The sequence below is a fragment of the Monomorium pharaonis genome, chromosome 6 (assembly GCF_013373865.1).
Source record: "Monomorium pharaonis isolate MP-MQ-018 chromosome 6, ASM1337386v2, whole genome shotgun sequence".
In the NCBI taxonomy this organism is placed as follows: Eukaryota; Metazoa; Arthropoda; class Insecta; order Hymenoptera; family Formicidae; genus Monomorium; species Monomorium pharaonis.
The window spans coordinates 12041426-12062678 of NC_050472.1; the positions used below are offsets into that span (position 1 = coordinate 12041426).

General features: G+C 30.4%; 1 protein-coding gene across 6 annotated transcripts in view; it reads left to right on the top strand.

Moving 5' to 3' along the window:
* The window catches only part of LOC105840013 (muscle M-line assembly protein unc-89), a 165645-nt gene that overhangs the window by 3824 nt on the left and 140568 nt on the right, over positions 1 to 21253 (top strand). For all 6 annotated transcript variants that reach the window (XM_028192292.2, XM_012686715.2, XM_012686719.2 and 3 more), the window contains exons 2-5: positions 11081 to 11531; positions 11941 to 12125; positions 15031 to 15187; positions 19187 to 19409. In XM_028192292.2, coding sequence (XP_028048093.1) covers positions 11082 to 11531; positions 11941 to 12125; positions 15031 to 15187; positions 19187 to 19409 — 1015 coding nt within the window. In that variant the 5' untranslated portion in view covers position 11081. The remainder of the gene's footprint in view (positions 1 to 11080; positions 11532 to 11940; positions 12126 to 15030; positions 15188 to 19186; positions 19410 to 21253) is intronic.

Below are 21253 nucleotides of genomic sequence, written 5' to 3' on the forward strand. Positions count from 1 at the left end.
AATTAATAGCAATACAATTTAAAATTGCTTATAGAGCCAAAGCTAGTTGTATTTTTAATACTTTCCGATCAAAAATTTTTTATAATATGTAATTATATAAAATCAAGTACAAATATATAAAATTATATAATAATTGTATATGCATAATTTTACATGACTTTAATTATAATTTTATATAATATTGTATGAGTTGTTTATGCATAATTATATATAATATTTTATTGCACCAAATTATTTATAATTTTACATAACTTTAATCATAATTTTGTATTATATTGTTTGATACTGTTCATGCGTAATAATATATAATATTATATTTTATCGAATTATGTAAATATATATTATATATATATATATATATTATACAGGGTGTTTCGTAAAGATTTATGCAATCTTTATAAGCAGGTAAAGCGCATTAAGTTGAACAGCAAAATCTTTTACCGTTTTTCCATTTTCGCAATAGTTAACGAGTTATTGATTTGTAAAATTTGCTGCATTAGCCCGGCCTACCGGCAAATGCAAGTGCGCCGAGCGCCCCGCCGCCCCCTCTCCCAACGCTTGAGCCTTGCGATTGCTAGGCGCGCGAAGGGACCCGAGTAGAAAATGTAATAGGGCACTGATAAGGCCTTGATAAGGCTTCCGTAAAATTAATCAGGCCCTAGTAAGGATATATAAGTAAGGCCTGAAAAGGAAGTGAAACAAATGGTTTAAGAGCACCTTAAAGGAAAAATTATCAGGGTCCTATAAGCAAATATTAACAGGGGCTTATAAAAATATTTAGGTATACCGTATTCGGGCCAGATCTGGCAACCCCCAATTGATTCTGATAAGGGATGTAATAAAAATAAAAATTTAGGAACCATATTTTATGTATACCATATCCAGATCAGGATCAAATCCGGCATGCCTGATTCGGTCATTATTACAGCATTTTCTGCAATCGAAAAAACGGTCACCCATCCATCTACGAACCACCTTGAACGCTGCTTGACTTTTAAGATCGAACAGAAACTGACACCTCGAGTTGATCCATGAACCCTTGATGTTTGTGGATACTTATATGTTATACATACGGGTTGTAGATCAGTTCAATAAATGTTAAAAAGATGAAACATGTTTAGTTAAATTATATTTTTATAAATAAATATTAATTAATAGATTTTTTAATTAATTTTCACATACAAGAAATAGCATGTGGAACAATTTAAAAAACGATTGTTTTGATGAAAAAAGAATGAATTTTTGCAACAAAAATTAATTGCAAAAAATTTTTTTAATAATTTGTTATAAACAAGAAACATATGTATTATAAACATTATATTATTTTTTATAAACATGGACATATTATATATGTTTTCGTCGTGGTTTATTTCAGGCTAGGATAATTATTTGTTAATTTGTTTATAACAAATTGTAAAAAAAATTTTTTTGCAACTGTTACAAAAATTATTGCCAAGAAGTGCATTAACATTTTTTCGATATCGCGACTTGTCCTTATTAGCTTTTCGCAACCAAATCTTACTTAGTAAATCTAAGGCATCCTTAATAGTACCTTGTAAGGCCCTTTTTCGGTTTCCGTAACATAATCTTACTCAGTAAGTTTAAGGCATCCTTAATAATACCTTATAAGGCCCTGATGTGGTAATATTAAAGTAGCCCTTTTTATGGCATCCTTATGCTACATAAGGATTTCCCTATTTTCTACTCGGGGAGTTGTTACAAGCGACAATGGCTACGCACAAGCGACGCGTAACGCTGGATTCTCCCTTTGAATTATGATAGTTCCTTACCTTTTTTAATGAAAATAAAATTTTCTAACGACAAAAAGTATGTGTGTACGTGTACATACATGTGTACAAAAAATATTAATTCTAATGCTTAAAGAAGCGATTACTAAATTTTTTTAATAAATAATGATTATTTTTAATAAAAAATAATTTTTTGGTAATAGTCTTAAATGTTGTAAACTGTCATTATAAATTTTAGAAGAAGCTGTTATCATATGCTCGAAACAAAATTTATACTTCTTTAAAAAACATTAGAAAATTTTATCAATTAAAATCAAAATGACAACCAAATAAAATTTTTGTTTTAACTTTATATTCTTAATTAAAAATTAAATAACTAGGATATTTATATTTTTAATAAAATTAATCTTTGTGATTTTTGTCTACCGTAAGTGCTCTACACCTGGTGTAGAAATGATAGCGCTTTGTCATTTTTTATGGAAAAGATGAATGAAAATTATAAAATTATTTTTCGCCGCATGGTACTTACTTACATTACACAACCCTCGTTGCTCATGCACGCGTACGTCAAATAATTTTATGAGAAATATAAACATCATAGTTATTTAATTTTTAATTAAGAATATAAAGTTGAAACAAAAATTTTATTTGGTTGTTATTTCGATTTTAATCGATAAAATTTTCTAACGGTTTTTGAAGAAGTATAAATTACTGTGTACGTGTACATATATACACATATATGTATACGTACACAGATACTTTTTATCGTTAAAAAATTTTATTTTCATTTAAAAAAGTAAGGAACTATCATAACTCGAAGGGAGAATCCAGCGTTACGCGTCGCTCGTGCGTAGCCATTGCCGCTTATTGCAACAACTCCCCCCCACGCGCCTAGCAGCAAGGCTTAAGCGTTGGGGAAGGGCGGCCGGGCACTCGGCGTGCTTGCATTTGCCGATAGGTCGGGCTAATACAGCAAATTTTACAAGTCAATAACTCGTTAACTATTGCGAAAATGGAAAAACGGTTAAAGACTTTTCTATTCAACTTAATGCGCTCTACTTGCTTATAAAAATTGCATAAATCGTTACTAAACACCCTGTATATATGTATATATATAATATATATTGTATATAATATAATATATATATTATATTATATACATTATATAATATACGCATAATATAATATAAATATATATAATATATATAAATATAATATACATAAATATATATAATTAATTATGTATAATTTAAATCATATACATATATTATATATAATTTTACAAGATTTAAAAATAATTTTGTATAATATTGTCAGATTCTGTTTACATGCATAACTATACAATATAATATCTTATTATATTATACATAATTATCAGGAATAGGAAAGTTACTTTTTAAAAGTAACTCGTTACCGTTACTTGTTATCGAATAAAAAATGTAACTAGTTACCGTTACTTAAAAAGTAACGATACGTTACTCTTTCCGTTACTTTTTAATATTAACCCTCGCATACACTGGGTTACCACTCATATTTAAAAATTCAGCGCTTTGTACAGCAGTAAATAAAAAAGACTGAAAAACTGCAAAAAGTAATTTTTTTTATCGTAAAATGTAATAATTTTTTTTATTATAAAATTTTGTAAATTTTAATATCAAAAATTTGTAAATATTTTTTATAAACTTTAAAGTTAATTTATAAATTTTTTCAGAATTTTAACAAATATTATAAAAAATATGTATGTTTGAAATTGTTATAAATAGCAACCGAGTGGCCTTCACTTGGACACAGTACCATTGGACACAGTGCAAATAGACACAAAATAATGTACACCGTACATTTCTACACCGTAATGTTGTAAACCGCAAAGTTGTACACCGTAAAGTTGTACATCGTACATTTCTACACCGTAACCGTGGCCACACACACACACACACACACACACACACACACACACACACACACACACACACACACACACACACACACATGGAGGGGGAGGTACAAGGGGGGCTTTCGGCCCCCCTCCCGCCCCGTCGGTAGGGGTGCTCTAAACAGAAGCGTATAAAAATGTACGGTGTACAACTTTGCGGTGTACAACTTTACGGTGTACAAAGTTTCTGTATCCAAATAAATCGTGTCTATATTTGTAAAATTTGTAAAATAAAAAAAATTTTTAATACGATCAAAATGCAAATAAAAAATTTCTGACTGATTTTGATTTCTAAAGTAAATAAGATGTAAATAAAATAAATAAAATGTTATGTATGTAGTTTTATTTATAGAATTTTGGATGCTGTATATAAAAATAAATTAACTTAAAGGATGTAACATAACAATTTGATTTATTTTGCATTAACCAAAATGTAAAAATAAGTAAGAGAAACTTAAAATATACAAAAATTCCAAAAAATTAAAACAAATAAAATTTATAAAAAATAAAATAATATCTATATTCGTCAAATCCCTTGCGAGGTATAAGCGGACTGTTGCTCCGCTTACAAAGAAAAATCTGCTCACGTGCTAAATTTTATCGCCCTATGCAACGCCACATAACGAACTATTTCGAGAGAGAGAGAGATCGCATCACACCACTCATTCTCTTCTATTTTCCCCCCGTCATTTCACCCCCTAACCTATACCTTGCCATCCTCTGCCACTTCTCTTTCCAGTTCCTCTTTAAACATTCTCCCCATACCAGAATACTCTCTTATACCTATTGTACTTGGAGTCTCCGATCTTCTCCCATTTCTCTCTTCTTTGTTTAGCTCTCTCTCTAACTAACTCTCCCCCTTTTCTCACCCTCTTCCCTTAATCCTTCTACTTCTTCTATTCCCCACCCCTTCTCCTCATAAAACCTCCGCCTTTTTTCCTCCCACCCTGTCCTTGCTCTACCACTTTTGCTCTTGCCACTTCTTATTTTCTCCTAGCTAATTCTCTCCCTTTTCCTTCCTCTAATTTCTTTTCAAGTCCCCACGCTCTCATTCCCGCCCTAAAAGCAAGGTAAACAAGTACGGACTTAGCAGACATCCTTGCCTTAATCTCCTCTTTATCCAAAATTTTCTTCATTAAATTAATAAACGCTTATCATACATTTGCGATACATTTTTTCTTTTGTGTTATGACTCGAGCAGGTTGAGCTCTTCCTTCGGCACGCTCTCATTCGCATAATTTGAAAAATTAATACTTCGATTATTGGTGGACTTAACCCAAGACCTAACCTAAGACAATATTGGACTTTTATGTCAATCTCAATTTCTTCTATTTTTTTACAAGCGTTAACCTACATGTTTTGGGATACCCTATATATATACATATGTACAAGTTTGAATATTGATTATATATAAATTTATGTATAATTATACAAGATTATATAAATTTATATATAGTTATATAAAAGTATGTATTATTCTGTATAGACAAATTGTATACAAATTTTTGAATAATTATATGCAGACATTTTTGTATAATTACCCGGGAAAAAAGTATATAAGGAATACAAAATTAGCCATATATGGATTTTGTCAATATCTGATCATATTTTGTCAAATATGGTCATATATGGTTATCATATATGAATATATATATAATTAGATCTAAAATTACAGCATTTCTCATATATACTTAGATACGATCAAATACAAGGACAAATAGGATTTCAGGAAATTTGTGAACGTGTAATATTTAAGGCTATATGTGTAACGCGTATTGCGTAACCAATCAAAGGCGTAATTCTGTTACAGTTAGGGTAGGTCACAGAGTTTGAAATATAAAGGAATGAAAAAAGTACACGGGATTAGGATTAACTAAATTAGAACAATTCCATTCTGTTGTTTCATTGTTTTGATTGATTAACACCTACTATTTGCTTTTTTTGTTTTGTTTTTTTGAACGCCATGTGACCGTACCCTAATAGGAGCATAACAGAATTATGTCTTTAATTATTAATTATGCGGTACGCATTATTCAGAAATTATTAGACTATGTGGTCTTTACTTTTAAATTATGATTGTAATATTTTGTATAATATTTCATAATTTGTGATTATCAATTTTTAATAAAAAAATTAATTAAACGTGTATGTCGAAATTGAACTACAAATTATAGAAAACTATACAGAAAAACATAATATAAAAGCAAATACTACACGTGCAAAGTTTTGCACATTTTTAAAAACAATGTATGAATTTTGTAAAATATGTAATTTAATATCGTAATTATATTTTAATTAATTACTGTTTATTCTACAATACTATACAATACTGTAGTGTGTGTATGTGTGTGTCTTATCTACAAAATTGCACATGTATCAAAACATTTTCTGAGATTTTTTGAAACAGTTCATCAAAATAAAAAAAAAATAAAAAAGTTTTATATTCCCGGGAAAAAATAGAGGAGATCTGAATGGATCTTATCAGATCTGATCACTCAGATCTGATTTGATAAAAATATTGGCCCTATCTGATTAGATCCAATCAGCCATGAGTGCATTTTTGCAAGCATCCCAGACAGCACCAGATATCGTACGAATATTATACTCTCATACGTAATGTACTGTGATCATACCGAATATACGTAAAACATTCATATAACGTCTCAGTAGAATGTCATTTTGATATATCCTCAAGATAAACTTAGAATATAGCGACTGAACTTCGCAACTCCTACTGAATATACTGAGATTATATCTAATATACTCAAAACATCCGTAAAATATCCTATGATATATCTCATGTATATCTATCACATATTTCCAAAATATCCGCGTAATATCGAAAGTGAATCATGTCAACGCTATCTATGATCTGTAACGTTACGCATTTTCGTCTGCCGTGTGATGCAGACACGTGGTGAAGTGTAGGGTGTGAACGTGCGAACACGAACTCACGGACAACGTGGTTTTCTCAGGAATTACGCCCAGATAACTCTGGTATGCACATAAGATATAATATAGTAACGTAAACTATAATAATAATATATATATATATATATACATATATTATTTAGGTTATAACCTACAATTATCTGAGCATAATTTCCCAAAGCACCCCAGCGTATTCAACAGATATTACGCTTCATTTCTCGCGATAGCTTCCTGATGTGCGAAATGATTAATTCCTCTTCTTATTTCTTCTTGCTAATTCTGTATGTTTAATTCCTTGTTCCTTATTCCTCTCATTATGCATGAGCCCATATAATGTGAACATACTGTAGACATATTGTGAATATACTGAAGATATACTTTAGACATACGTATAACATTCTTAAGATATATTCGGTATATTCTCATAAACTGCCAGCGAAATTCTATGGGATAAGGCAACGCGGACATAATACGTTATGAGTATATACTCGCCATATCACAGACGTATCTCTAATATTATACGAATATTGCAATATACTTTCGCAATATCCTATTATCGTTCTCATAATCTACATGTGCTGTCTGGGATATTTGATCCAATCTTAGCGGACATGGTTACCTTTACGAAAAATGTGATCTAATCGTATATAACTCTATATAACTATATAAGTTTGTATGTGATATAAATGATATAAAATTTTAAATTTTATTTTTATATTTCCTCTATTCTCGGAAGCTCTCTCTGAGTTGCGAAGGTCCACAAATTTTCTTTGAATAACATAACAAAAATAATATACACTACAGTTTCCTGCTAGTGCTAGGTAACTGGATAGTCTTCTTTTATAGGTTTTTTGGAGTAAATTTTCTCACAAGAAAGAGAAGCGCCGCGCCCTCGCCTAGCAGCGATCTTGCGAATTATTCGCTGAGGCATCGTATTGTGATCTGATCATATATAATTCTATATGACTATTTAAGTTTGTATGATTTTATATTTTCAGTTAAAATTATATGGTACTTTTTTAATAGAATAATTATAATGTAGTTCCAAATATGGTATCAAATTGACAATTATTGTCAAATTGGTAGGAACTTATATGTGTGTGCGTGTGTGTTAATTTTTCAAAAATTGAGACGATTATTTTTAATATAAAAAAATCAATTTTTTGTCCAAAAATCATTTAAGCTCCTCCTTCACAAAAGTTATTACTTATATTTGATATAATGTCCAACATTAGGTGTAAAATTTAATAATAATGATAAAAACAAAATTGTTATAAGTTCTAGCTGATAAGATATGCTCAGATCCGATAAGATTTGACGCACAATATCCACTCAGATCTTAGGAGATTTTACTTAATCTAATAGTGTCAGATTAGATCCGACGAGATCTGATTCGACCAGCTGCTCAACTTCGTAGGCCAAAAATGATCAGATCTGGTGAGACGAAGTATAGTTTAAAATATCTGGCTGGAATTGATCAGATCTAGTTGTGCAGACCTGACGAGATAAAATTGTATTCAATCAAATCTGAGTCTACTTGAATTTCAGATCTGGTTGTATCTCATTTTATCAAAACAGACATAGTCAGATCTCCTCCACTTTTCCCGGGTTGTTTTCATATTATAATATATTATCCGAACATTTCTAACTATATAAAATAAAGTAAGGTATCTAATACAATTTTTTATAATTAAAAATGGAACCATATTTAAGCATATACAAAACAAAAAGTTTTACGTATGCTTTGATAAAATTGTATATAATAACATAAATAACATAAATAATCGTATATAATTATATATAATACCATATATACGTAAACAAACATGGACTATTTTTTCCCGGGTATGTATAAACAATTTTTAATCGGGTTTAATATTTTATTGAATAACTGTACATATGTTTCAACACATTATTTTCAGCCTTTACTCAGTGTACAAATAAATTTCATTGCAGTTAAGGACTTAATGTAGTCAAATCGGGAGCGTTCCATTAAGTGAGTCCTAGATGCGCACAGTAATAAACGGACACAGCAAACTGAGTGAAACGGACACAGTACGAAACGGAGACAGTAACAAACGGATACAGTACAAAACGGACACAGTAACAAACAGACACAGTGCGAAACGGACATAGTTGCAAATCCATGTGGTGCAGAGAATGCTTTACACACGCGCGCGCGCGCACACACACACACACACATACACACCCGCGCGCGTGGGTCCAAGGGGGGTTTGCCCCTTTCCCTCACTCACCCCGTCGGAAAGGGTGCCCTGGAAAGTCATATGGTATGTCCGTTTGTTACTGTGTCCGTTTCGTACTGTGTCCGTTTTGTACTGTGTCTGTTTTACTCAGCCTGCTGTGTCCGTTTATTACTGTTTGCACGCTCCTGTCCCATTTGCTCACGTCAATATTAGTCACCGTCCCAATTGCCTACGTCAATATTGGCCACGTTAATATTGGCCAGCGTCAATATTGACCACGTTAATATTGGCCACGTCAATATTGGCCACATGTTAGTATTGGCCACGTTAATATTGTTTACGTACATATTGGTCACGCATTTCTGCCCAGGGCACCCCTACAAACGGGTGGCTGCGGAAGGGAGGCTGAAGCTCTCCCCTCTTTGCATCCTCCCTGTATGTGTATGTTACGCAAAACAAGATTCTTATAAACACCGGTTTCTTAACGTCAATAACTGTGTCCGTTCGGCCAATATTGATGCGAGACCACTATTGACGTGGCCAATATTGACGCGTGGCCATTATTGACGTGGCCAATATTGACGCGTGGCCAATATCGACGTGGCCAATATTGACATGGCTAATATTGACGTGGGCAATCGGGACCGTGGCCAATATTGACGTGGGCAAACGGATGCCACTCGTCAAATCAAATAATAGATTATAATCGTAAAATTTCTTTCTTAAAACAGCAAATAAAAACTAGGATTTAAAAAAAATACAAAGTGTGTTAATAAATTAGAGTCAACGTTTTTACAATGATTGTAGTCATTGTAAATTGCCATAGAAAATAAAATTAACTACTCAGCAAGAGATTATTAACTTAGTCATTAAGATTGTATAAGTAAATAGATTAGCAAATTAATGGAATAAAAATTAAATCAAAATGTAAATAAATAAATAAATAAATAAATAATAAGTAAATAAAAATTAAAAAGTAAATAAATTAAGTAAATGAATGGATAATTATTATAACATGTTAAATTAATTTTTCGATTTACTCTTTTTAACAAATTTTCTCATTTTTTTATGATTACAATACTTTTGTTGTTACAAAGATCGGATCCAGATTGACGTGTAATATTTGAATATAATTAGATTTTTTTGTTTATTATTTTAACAATTTTTGAAGAAATTTATAATAGATAGATAAATATTCGGAAGATGTTTTGTATCACTTTTCTTATTTAAACTTATTGCCTTTTTATATGTAACACTTCAGATGTTAGTCTTTTTACATAACTAAGTTCTCTATTTAATATCTATTTAATATTACTACCTCATTCTAATTAAATTTATGTTGATATTCAATTCTATGACTGAAGATAGATGACTTACAAGTTCTATTAATATCTGTTTTATGTTCCTTAATTCTTGTTTCTAATTTTCTTTTTGTTTGGCCTTCGCATGAGGCTTTGCAGTCGTAACAAGAAATCTTATTTAACTTTTAACTTTTATTTAACATTTATTTAAACTTAAAAAAAAACTAATTATTATACTCAATCCTGGAAAAATAATAATATCGTGTAAAGCTTATGAAATCTATTGAACATAAAGTACCATTCAAAGATTTCTACAGGAAAAAAGAATTGGAATTAAATTAATTCAGTGATACTCTGATGGTATACAGTTCTAGTATTTCTACTCCATATAGCTTCGAATTCGTACCATTATTGTTCAAATAGTCTTGGAACTGAGAGATTACTAAAAATCAAGCTCCAGCGCTTCCAAGTTTGTTCTAGTACTGTCCAACAATTCTCGAAATAGTGGGGAGTCGTCGCTGCGGTACGATTTGTCTCAGATTTGGAACTTGTGAGTTCCAAGCTTCTGTGCATTGTAACGTTTCCAAGTAGCTTCCAACTACAATGCGTAGAAGCTTGAAACTCACGAGTTCCAAATCTGAGCAAAATCGCACCGCAGCGACAACTTCCCCACTTTTCCAAGAATTGTTAAACAGTACTAGTACAAACTTGGAAGCGGAGCTTGGTCTTCAGTAATCTTTCGGCTCCGAGACTACTTAAGTAGCTGTAGTACTAAGTTTTTATTGAAACAAATTTTCGATACAAGAAAGTTCAACTACGTTTGGAACCCAAAAACATAAAATTTTGGACTTTCTTAATTCCATTTTTTTTCGTGTAGTTTAAAAAAAAATTTACTTGCAATATGATATTCTATTTATAAAATATTAATTTAAGCAACACATCTGTTTTTTTTTTTGTTTTTAGAATGTTTGAAGCCGAGAATGGTCCGATCCTCGGCAATAATTTGACAGCTGTCGATGCTATCTCGACGAAATTAGCAGAGGTTACGCATCTCGCAGAAAAATTGGATGCGAGACTGTGCGAAGCTGGAGCTAGAACTCGACCGATGTCTATTCCTACGAATGTTGCGACGTCCTCTGCTTCGTCTTTGCTCTCGATATCTGGCTTGTCGCCGTCAAGCGCGACCATACGTACAGCTTCTAATACAGCTGCATCATTGAATATGACAGCTACAGCTGTACCTGTAATTTCTCAAATGCATCCAATAAATTCGGGAACTGTAGCTACAAGAGTTAAGTCTGATGTCATTAAATCCATTATTCCTTCGACGGAAAAATTCGATGAGAATTTACATCATACTCATTCGCATTCCACAGAGAACGTTGATTCATGGAATAGAAATTTTAATATTAAGGTATATTAACATATTAATAAATATCTATTGATTTACAATTCCTCTTTTTCTCTCTCTTATAAAAATATTTCAAAATATTTTTTAAATAGAAACGATAATTTAGCCGTAAGTTGTAATTTTGTGTTTTTTGGATTGGTGAATACGGTGACAATATTTTTATTCGTCTAAACCTATTTAAAATATGGTCACAATTTGCTTTAAAAAATTTAAAATTAAAGAATTATTTTGACTCCTTTAAAACAATTTTAATTACTTTTCCATAGATTTAGATTAGACGGATAAGAAATTATCATCATATTCAGCAACTCAAATAACGTAAGATTACGTGTATAATATTATACTTGTGGAGTCAAAATCGGCCAATTTTACCCATCGTCCTTGATGTTTTCTTTTATTTTGTATTTTATAGGAACTTACTGAAAATTCTCATAGCGAAAGTGCAACAGGAGAATATAATGTAGAGGGTTATACAACAGCAACTGAATGTTCAACATCTCCACCTCCGCGTTCGAGAAGCGAATCTTTCGTAACATCACCGGAATGCGAAGATCTTTCCATCACACCTACGACGACATATTCTGATTTTATTATTGGGTATATCCGCAGATTTTAATTATTTTCTATACAATATATACAGAAGCTTGCAACAACATCGTTACAACGTCGCTTTATACAGTATTAAAAAAAAAATAGGGAACACTTTTTAAATATAAAAAAATTGGACTATTTTCAAATCGCTGAAACTCGGTGTGAAACATCATCGTAAAACCAAAAAAGGATTTTTAAACCTTAAAACTTTTTTTTTTCAAATGCCTATCACAGATTTTAATTATTACTTTTTTTTACAAAATGGCACGATGATAAAGCTTGATCTTTCAAAATAAATGTTTTTAGTACGAATTTGTTGTGTTATATTTGGCGTATAGAAAATTGTAGAGAATTTCTGTTTCTTGTAACTCATAGTAGAATTTTTTCTCTTTAATTTGAGTGATTGTTGATTATATTGTACGATTTTATTGACCGAGATACATGAATAAAACAAACCTTAAATTAAAAAAAAGATGTTTATTGATATTAGCATTATTATACTTATTTTAACATTACAATATTTGTAATATTTGTAATAAATAATGCTTGTTACACAAAGTATAATAAAGGACACTTATAACACGTGTCGCAAATTTTCAAAATGTTGCACAAGCCCTTACCAGTACCAAAAATAATACGGATAGTCACACTTTTGGAAGAAAACTTTTGCGTGCATTATGTAGTTTTAATGTTGGTAAATGTCTGCGTGACATTCTGAAAATTGTCGCGATGTAATAAGTGCCCTTTATTACATTTTATATAACAAATACGGTTTATTACACCACGTGTAACAAGTGTTGTAAACGTTACAGTGAATATAGGCTAATGCTGACGATAAATGTTATTTTTGAGAAAAATTTAAGGTTTGCTTCATACTCATGTATCTCAGTAAAAAAATCATATTAGCGATCAATAATTACTCAAATTAAAGGGAAAAATTTCCGCTGCAATGTACAAAAAACAGATATTCTTTACAATTGTTCATACGCCAAATGTAACGTAGCAAAGTCGTACTAAAAATTTTTATTTTGACAGTCTAAGCTTTAATTGTGTTATTGTTGTGATATTTTGTAAAAAAAAAGATAATTAAGATTTGCAAAAAACATTTAAAAGAAAAAGTTTTAATCTTTAAAACATTCTGTTTTTTAAATTTTTCTATAATTTTTCGCCAAGTTTTAGTGATTTTAAAATAACCCAACTTTTCAATATTTAAAAAGTATCCCCTATCTTTTTAATAATATAATTGCAGTGCAATGAGATATTACAAACATTCTTTTGCAATAATAATTTAGTAATAGATTAATTTAGTTTGTGTTGTTCAAAATCTTTCAAAAATGTTTGCACTTAAAAAGAAATAAATATCTATATTCGAGTATTGGAAAAAACGCGAGGATTCTAAATGCATAAAGTGCAACCAATAAAACAGGCTTAACATTGCAGCAACATTTCCAAAATATTATAAAAAATAATATTTCCTCTGTTTTATCAGCGAGCAATACGCACTATCGCTACTAAGGTAGCGGAGTCTTACTCTTCTGTAATAAAAATAAAAAAATCACACAATTAGAATAAAAGACAATATTGTTATTTATATTTTTATTTATATTTTAATAAAATAATTCCTTGAAGGAGGAAAATCCTAAAATAGAGTTTGAAGACAAATATGAATGAGAAGAATTTTACGATTAAAATGCTTCTCATTCATATTTGTCTTCAAACTCCATTTTAGGATCTTCCTCCTTCAAGGAATTATTTTATTAAAATATAAAGAAAAATATAAACAACAATATTGCCTTTTATTCTAATTGTGTGATTTTTTTATTTTTATTACAGAAGAGCAAGACTCCGCTGCAACTACTAAGGTATACCTTAGTAGCGATAGTGCGTATTGCTCGCTGATAAAACAGAGGAAATATTATTTTTCATAATATTTTTGAAATGTTGCTGCAATATTAAGCCTGTTTTATTGTAAAATTGTCTGAGTAAAATGGAATTAATTTGGGACGTATAATATTTCTGAATATTATGTATGCTAAAAATGTATTAATATATAGAACACCTGAAATATTATCACAAACATCAAAAACATATTATATTGTAATATTGCTATAATATTTCCAAAGTCAGACATTTTATCATTACTGCAATGTTGCATCAACGTTTGCAACGTTTGCAACGTTTTATGTTGTAATCTTAAGGGGATGCTGGACTGCCTTTCAAACTTGATCGAGGTCGATAATGTAGAGTCATTCGTGCACATTATTAATGAGATTTCGTATATATTTCTTTTACAGATTAAAAAATTATTTTCCAGAATTGAAATACACGTATTAATATTAATCTGTGAATTAAACTAGTGCTCTGTTTCTATCCTCGGACCGCCTCGTACCGATTCCTCACTCACACATATATACGAAATTTTCTCTGAGGCTTTTTTCTTATACTAAAGCTTCTAGCTCATTTCTGCAAGCATTTTATTATTCTTTCATATAATAAGATTAGTGCGTACTAGTTATTTGTACTTACAAAGTTTTTAAAACTCATGTGTTGCAAATGAAAGATACGAGACGACTGCACAAAAGTATAATTTACTAACTTTTTTGTTTTTTACATGAAATTATAGGGAGGCACTATTTGTTATTGTCTATACTTTAATTCTAGAGAAGGATTTTTAATTCTATGAAATCAGTAAAAAAATAGGCTTAATTAAAAATAATAACATTCAATCGGTAAAACAGACGATTCCAGCATCCCCTTAAGATGAAATATTTTTACAATGTTGCTGCAATTTTTTTGCGGCATAAATTTTAATGTTAAAATAAAATATTAAATATTAAATCAATAATATAAACACTTTCAACACTTTGCAACAAAATCTCTTATTAATTTGGAATATTCCAATTATTTATAGGTGGACGGAGAAGCCAAAATTAACAACTACGATTGCTTCCCTTATTTCTACTCCAAATAATGAAAACCAGAAAAATGCTAAAGTGATATCAAATATTTCCAATATCAGCGAAATAAAACCAACGTCACGAATAGAAACAATCGATAAAATTACTAATGTATGTTGTATTTAATCTATTTAGTAAAATCTCTATCTTATGGGAAAAGATATACATAGAGTGTCTTACAACTTACGATTGAAATTTTAATGACATATTTCTAATCTAAAAATAAGACCAAATTTGTAATATAAAAAAATCAAGAGTATATTTTTTAAATAGAATTATTTGCGGAAAACGAATCAAGTAGCTTAAAGCACGCTACATTACAATGATAGTGAATGTTCTTGCGCTCTAATTAACTTTTTATGTGATTGAAATATGTAGTTACAATGATGCTGAAATGCTTTACTGATTAATATTTAAACATAAAAAAATAAATACATGCATTCCTGGTAAAAATTGCCTTGTTGTCGCCATGATACTTGCTAGCGCCGTACAAGTTCGTCATGTTTTCTAAAATATTCATATATTGACATTGCGATCTTGACTATATTCATATCATAGTCCGAGAACTAGCGATAGATTTTAGTGATTCATTTCATCACCTTTTAAAGCCTATTTTTCTTTTTATATACATCTTCTTCAGTAAATGACAGGTCTAGCATGTGGATAGTGGAACAACACTTGATGAGGGCGTTTTATAATAATAGGATTTTTGGCCAAAATCATTGCCGTTGAAACTTTTTTTGTTAATTATTTATAAGATAAAATACCTACAAAAAGTCTGACAATTTACCTGCGGTTCAAAGTGGGTTTAGCACTTAAACAAACATGTAAAAAAAATTATGTATTTTGATTTAAATCATTATTTTTGAAACTTTTGGTATAAGTAATTTATATTTATAAAATATTAAAAAAACCTTATCTGGCAGTTTTCTAGTGGAACAAATATTGTCTAGCAGCCGTTTGAAATAGTACAACATGTCTATGCGTGGGAGAATGAAGATAACGTCGCATTCTTTCTGCTTTTTATTCAAGTATATAATTATTTCAATAGCTTTGAAATTTCCTAAATTTGATAATCAATAATAATGTAAAATGTAATAAAAACATTATCTGTCTTAACTTTTAGCGGGTTAAATAATACAGACATTTAAAAATATAAACGAGTTGATGCGCGGCGAGTGCGTAGGCAGACAATTCTTTTTATTATTTTTCTTTTCAAGAAGTCATAAAATAATTACTATTGCTATTTATTTATCTATTTATTTTATTTATTATAGGCTTTGACCTTAAAATTGCGTAAAAATTTTGCAGAAGTTATCTTTACATCAAACAAGAATTTTACAAAAAAATCAAGCTAATGTAAACATATATGGGTATATTTTATATTTATGTATCTTTTTATATAAATTTTTTTTTCTGTATAGTTTAAGTAATAATAATTAAACTACTCAAAAAATTATATAAAAACATGTAAATATAAAATATACTCGTATATGTTTACACTAGTTTCATTTTTTTGTAAAATTATTGTTTGGTATAAAAAAATAATAGTTACACTAAAAAGACAAAAACTATTAAAAAACATCATTTTACATTGCTTTTTTAACAAAAAACTAGGAATAAAAAAATAACAAAAAATTATTTATACATAATCATATATATTTTATAAATTAAAAATTAGTATAATATAATCATGTATAAGTATAAATAATTAGACATAAAAAGATTTAATAACATATATAATTTTACGTGATTATATATAATAATATCGTAATTTTGGCCCAATATGATCTTATTTTTTTGTAATTATATTTATCTAAATATGTTTTCATATATAAATATATGTAGCTAAATATGACAACATAAAGATAAAATCATATCATTTTTTAATTTAAATATTATTATAGATTATTATATATCGTTGCTTCCGAATAAAAGGGTATTAACTCAGAAGCTGTTTGAAAAGAGTGTTAACTCGGAAACTGATTGAAAAGAGTTAATTCGGAAGCTAGTTGAAAAAGGCGATAACTCGGAAGCCTATTGAAAAGAACGTTAATTCGGAAGCAGATTGAAAAAGGCGTTAACTCGGAAGCCGGTTGGAAAAGGCATTAAATGGGAAGCCGGTTAAAAAGGCGTTAACTCGCGGTCTCAAATTTTTTGTCTCAATTTAAGTTTTGACAGCATTGCCGAAATAATTTTGGTGCTCTACCTATATGTGGATATTCATTTTTGTTTTAATATGTTTATGTTTTAAATCAAGCACCAAAATTATTTCAACAGTGCTGCGAAACTAAAATAAAGCGAAAAATTTTAGCAGGCGAATTAATGCCTTTTTCAACCGGGTTCCCAATTAACGCCTTTTCCAATCAGATTCCTAGTTGATGTCTTTTTCAATCGGCTTCTGAGTTAACGTCCTTTTCAACCGGCTTCCGAGTTAACGCCCTTTTCAATCGGCTTTCGAGTTAACGCCCTTTTCAAATGGCTTCTGAGTTAACACTCTTTTATTCGGAAGCGACGATGTGATTGTATAATACAACATATATCGTCGCTTCCGAATAAAAGAACGTTAACTCGGAAGCCAATTAAAAAGAGCGTTAACTCGGAAGCCAATTGGAAAAGATGTTAACTGGGAAGTCGGTTGAAAAAGGTGTTAACTTGTGCACTTTTTCGCTTTATTTAAGTTGGCAGCACTGCCGAAATAATTTTGGTGCTTGATTTAAAACATAAACATATTAAAACAAAAATTTATATACGCACATATAGGTAGAGCATCAAAATTATTTCGACAGTGCTGTCAACTTAAATTAAAGCAAAAAATTTGAGCGCTCGAATTCTTAGTTAACACCTAACGCTCTTTTATTCAGAAGCAACGATCAAATCTTTATCGCGTTATCTTTGAATTTATAGTTATACATATATGGCCAATTATATGTATAATCTTATACAGGATGTTACAAAAGCATCGGATTTGCTTAGGACCATGCGATAGAGAATGAAAATCTAAGAAGAAATGATTATTAGCTCTCGAAGCTGTAAGCTGCAGAATAAAACATTTCTTTAGTTAAAGATACAAATTCGAAAATTTTCTAAGTCCCGTCGAAATGGAAATATTTCTCGGTAACCGACAGTTTTATTGAAAATTTTGGTAGCCTTCCAAAGAATTTTATTGATAATTATTAGCATTAGAAGCATTTTTTAATTTTTAATAACCAGAAGTCAACTTCACGCATTCTCCGTCACTGACTTTCTCTTGTACCTCCGCGCTTATTGACTTATTACAAAGATGAATTAAGACGAAACTATTTACCGCATCGAAAAATAGTATTAGACATTTCTTCTTAGATTTTCATTCTCTATCGCATGGTGCTAAGCAAATCCGATGCTTTTGTAACACCCTGTATAATTGCAAGTCCATTTTTTCTCGGGGTGCTATAGTTTGAGTGGCTCAAGCACTTTTCTTGACGCGCTTTTATTCGTACAATTTAAATAGTTAATATCTCGATTATTATTGCGGTAGCCCAAACTAATAATGGACTTTTACGTTTACCTCAATCCTTTCTATCTTCCCTTGAATTAATGGATAACATTCCCACTTCATCCTCTCTGTGTGTGTGTGTGTGTGTGTGTGTGTGTGTGCGCGCGCGCGCGCGCGCGCATGCGTGTGTGTGTAGAGAGAGGGGGGCGGGGGTACACTTATTTTTTATGTTTAAATATAATTCAGTTAACATTTCATTATTGTAATTACTTCAATCACATAAAGAGTTAACAATAGCACAAGGGCATTTATTATTAGAGTGCAATATTTAAGGGCACCAATTTTAAACTTCTTTGTTTATTGTAAATCTTTCAAATGAGATATAATATATCTCATTTGAAAGACATACTCTCTATTTTTGTATTAAGATTTTTATCTTATTTTATCGGAAATATGTTATATTTTTTATCACAAATTATAAGAATATATATATATTTTTTTAAGCCTACTATTTTAATTTTTGTTTCATCTTGTATCAAGCAATATAATATAATTTCTCTGATTATATCTTTGAAGTATTTTTGTAACTTAGAGCTTCATATATTTTTATTATAAATCATAATTTGCTTGCGCAGGAAAAGTCAAACAGAATTGTGAAAGAAGTTACTGAGACAACCGTTTTACGAGTATCGCACGAGGTTCGATTAGACGTAGCCTCATATAAAGTGATATCAAATACCATACAAGATCATCAATACAATATCGACGTGAAAGCTATTCAAAATGCAGAACGTACATTAAAAGAAGGATCAAGCGAAAAAACAGATGACATTCACCAATCTGATTTATCGCCATTTAGTTAGTATTTTAATAATTTTAATAGTATTATATAGGATATATGTTTTAGAAATATGTGACCACACTTTAAAAACATATCCTACTAATTTTAACCCTTATACGACACCCTGGATCAAAGTGACCCGAAGAAAAAAATGCGTCGCAATATCTCCCATTAAAATGCTGATATCAGGACTTGTCGCGCCATCTCTTGGTAGTTTCAATCTCTCCCTTGACGAATAATTCGTGAAAGAATCTTGAAGCAAATGTGCTATCGTTTTTGTGTAACGACTTTGCGTAAAAATCATATATTCGGTTTTCCAATATGTACTTTTTTGAAATGTTGGCTTTCGCGCGCATTTTCGTTTTAAATTATATGATCCAAAGAGTATGCAGTTCAATTTTTACGTAAGAATATTGAAAATTTCTAAAGTTATTAAATATACTGAGCAATAAAATTAGCGCAACAAGAATTTATACCAAAATTTCACTCAGATTCGAATAATCGTAACTTCGCGAAAACTTTTTATATTGGAAAGTTTTTTTTCATTTTAAAACTTGAAATCTTATCAAAGACATATCAAAGTTACCTATGCATTTTAGTCTGTTTATGCCTGTTACCAACATTAGCATCACCCGATGTACAATACGAGAAGGTTGCTGGCCAAATTTTGCGCATTGTGTGCGTGCGTGCGTGCGCGCGCGCGCGCGCGCGCGCGCGCGCGTGTGTGTGTGTGTGTGTGTGTGTGTGTGTGTGTACGAAACAAATAGCAACTGCAGATGGCATTATAGCGCATATAGAAAATTCCTCAAGATGCAATTAGATTCTGCATCCTGCATCTTCAAAAAGTCATTCAGAGACGAAAAGGTAAAACACATGTATTTATTTCGGGCAATATTTTTTTCATTTCGTTTGTCCAACACGTCACATATACACACACACGCACGATACACACATACGCGCGCGTGCGATTCGCAAAATCCACCATTTCTTTGTAGTGCATCGAGAAATGCTAATGTTGGCGACAACTATAAACAGACTAAAATGCATAAGTAACTTTGATATGTCATAACTCCCCCCCAAAAATTGTACAGACTTCAATTTGTAGGGAAAAATTCATATTGTACAATAAGTCTTATAAAGTTTAGGAGAAAAATTTATTGCACTTCGTGAAGCGCATCAAAGTATAAAAATTTTTGAAAAAACAAAACACGTTTTTACTTTTAAAGAGATGCCAAAAAAGGAAAAGGGTTAAAATTTGACAAATGCTCTTTGAAGTGAAAACTCCAAGCTTTAAAATGAAAAAAAAAACTTTGCAATACAATAAGATTTGCGAAGTTATGATTATTTGAAGTTGAGTGAAATTTTGGTATAAATTTTTGTTGCACTAATTTTGTTACTCAGCATATTTTATAAAAATGATTATTTTTTGTTTACAAATCAATTCAAAATTTTTAATCATGAAAATTTATTACCAACTCTCTTGAAACAATCTCTTATTTTGAGTGCTGGAAGAATGCACCCTATCAATTTCAGCCAAAAAGAATCGATCTCCCGTTTGTGGTAATCATGCAAAGTAACGTCGGGTTAAAATGACCCAGTGCGTATTTTATGTCTCGCACAAATAGTGTGCAGTTCAAGAGTTAAGAGTAAAAAAAATTATAGAAACATAATACCTGAAATGTTTCTTATCCAACCGACAATACATTTTATTTGTAGAAAAAAAATGTTTTAATAATAATTCTATTGACCAATAAAGTGACAAATGAGATCAATTGTAAGGTTTACATTGTTCACTCGCTCAAAAATTTTAGATTTCTTGGAGTTTCATTTAGAAACATCTTAAAACTTTTGTTTATTACTC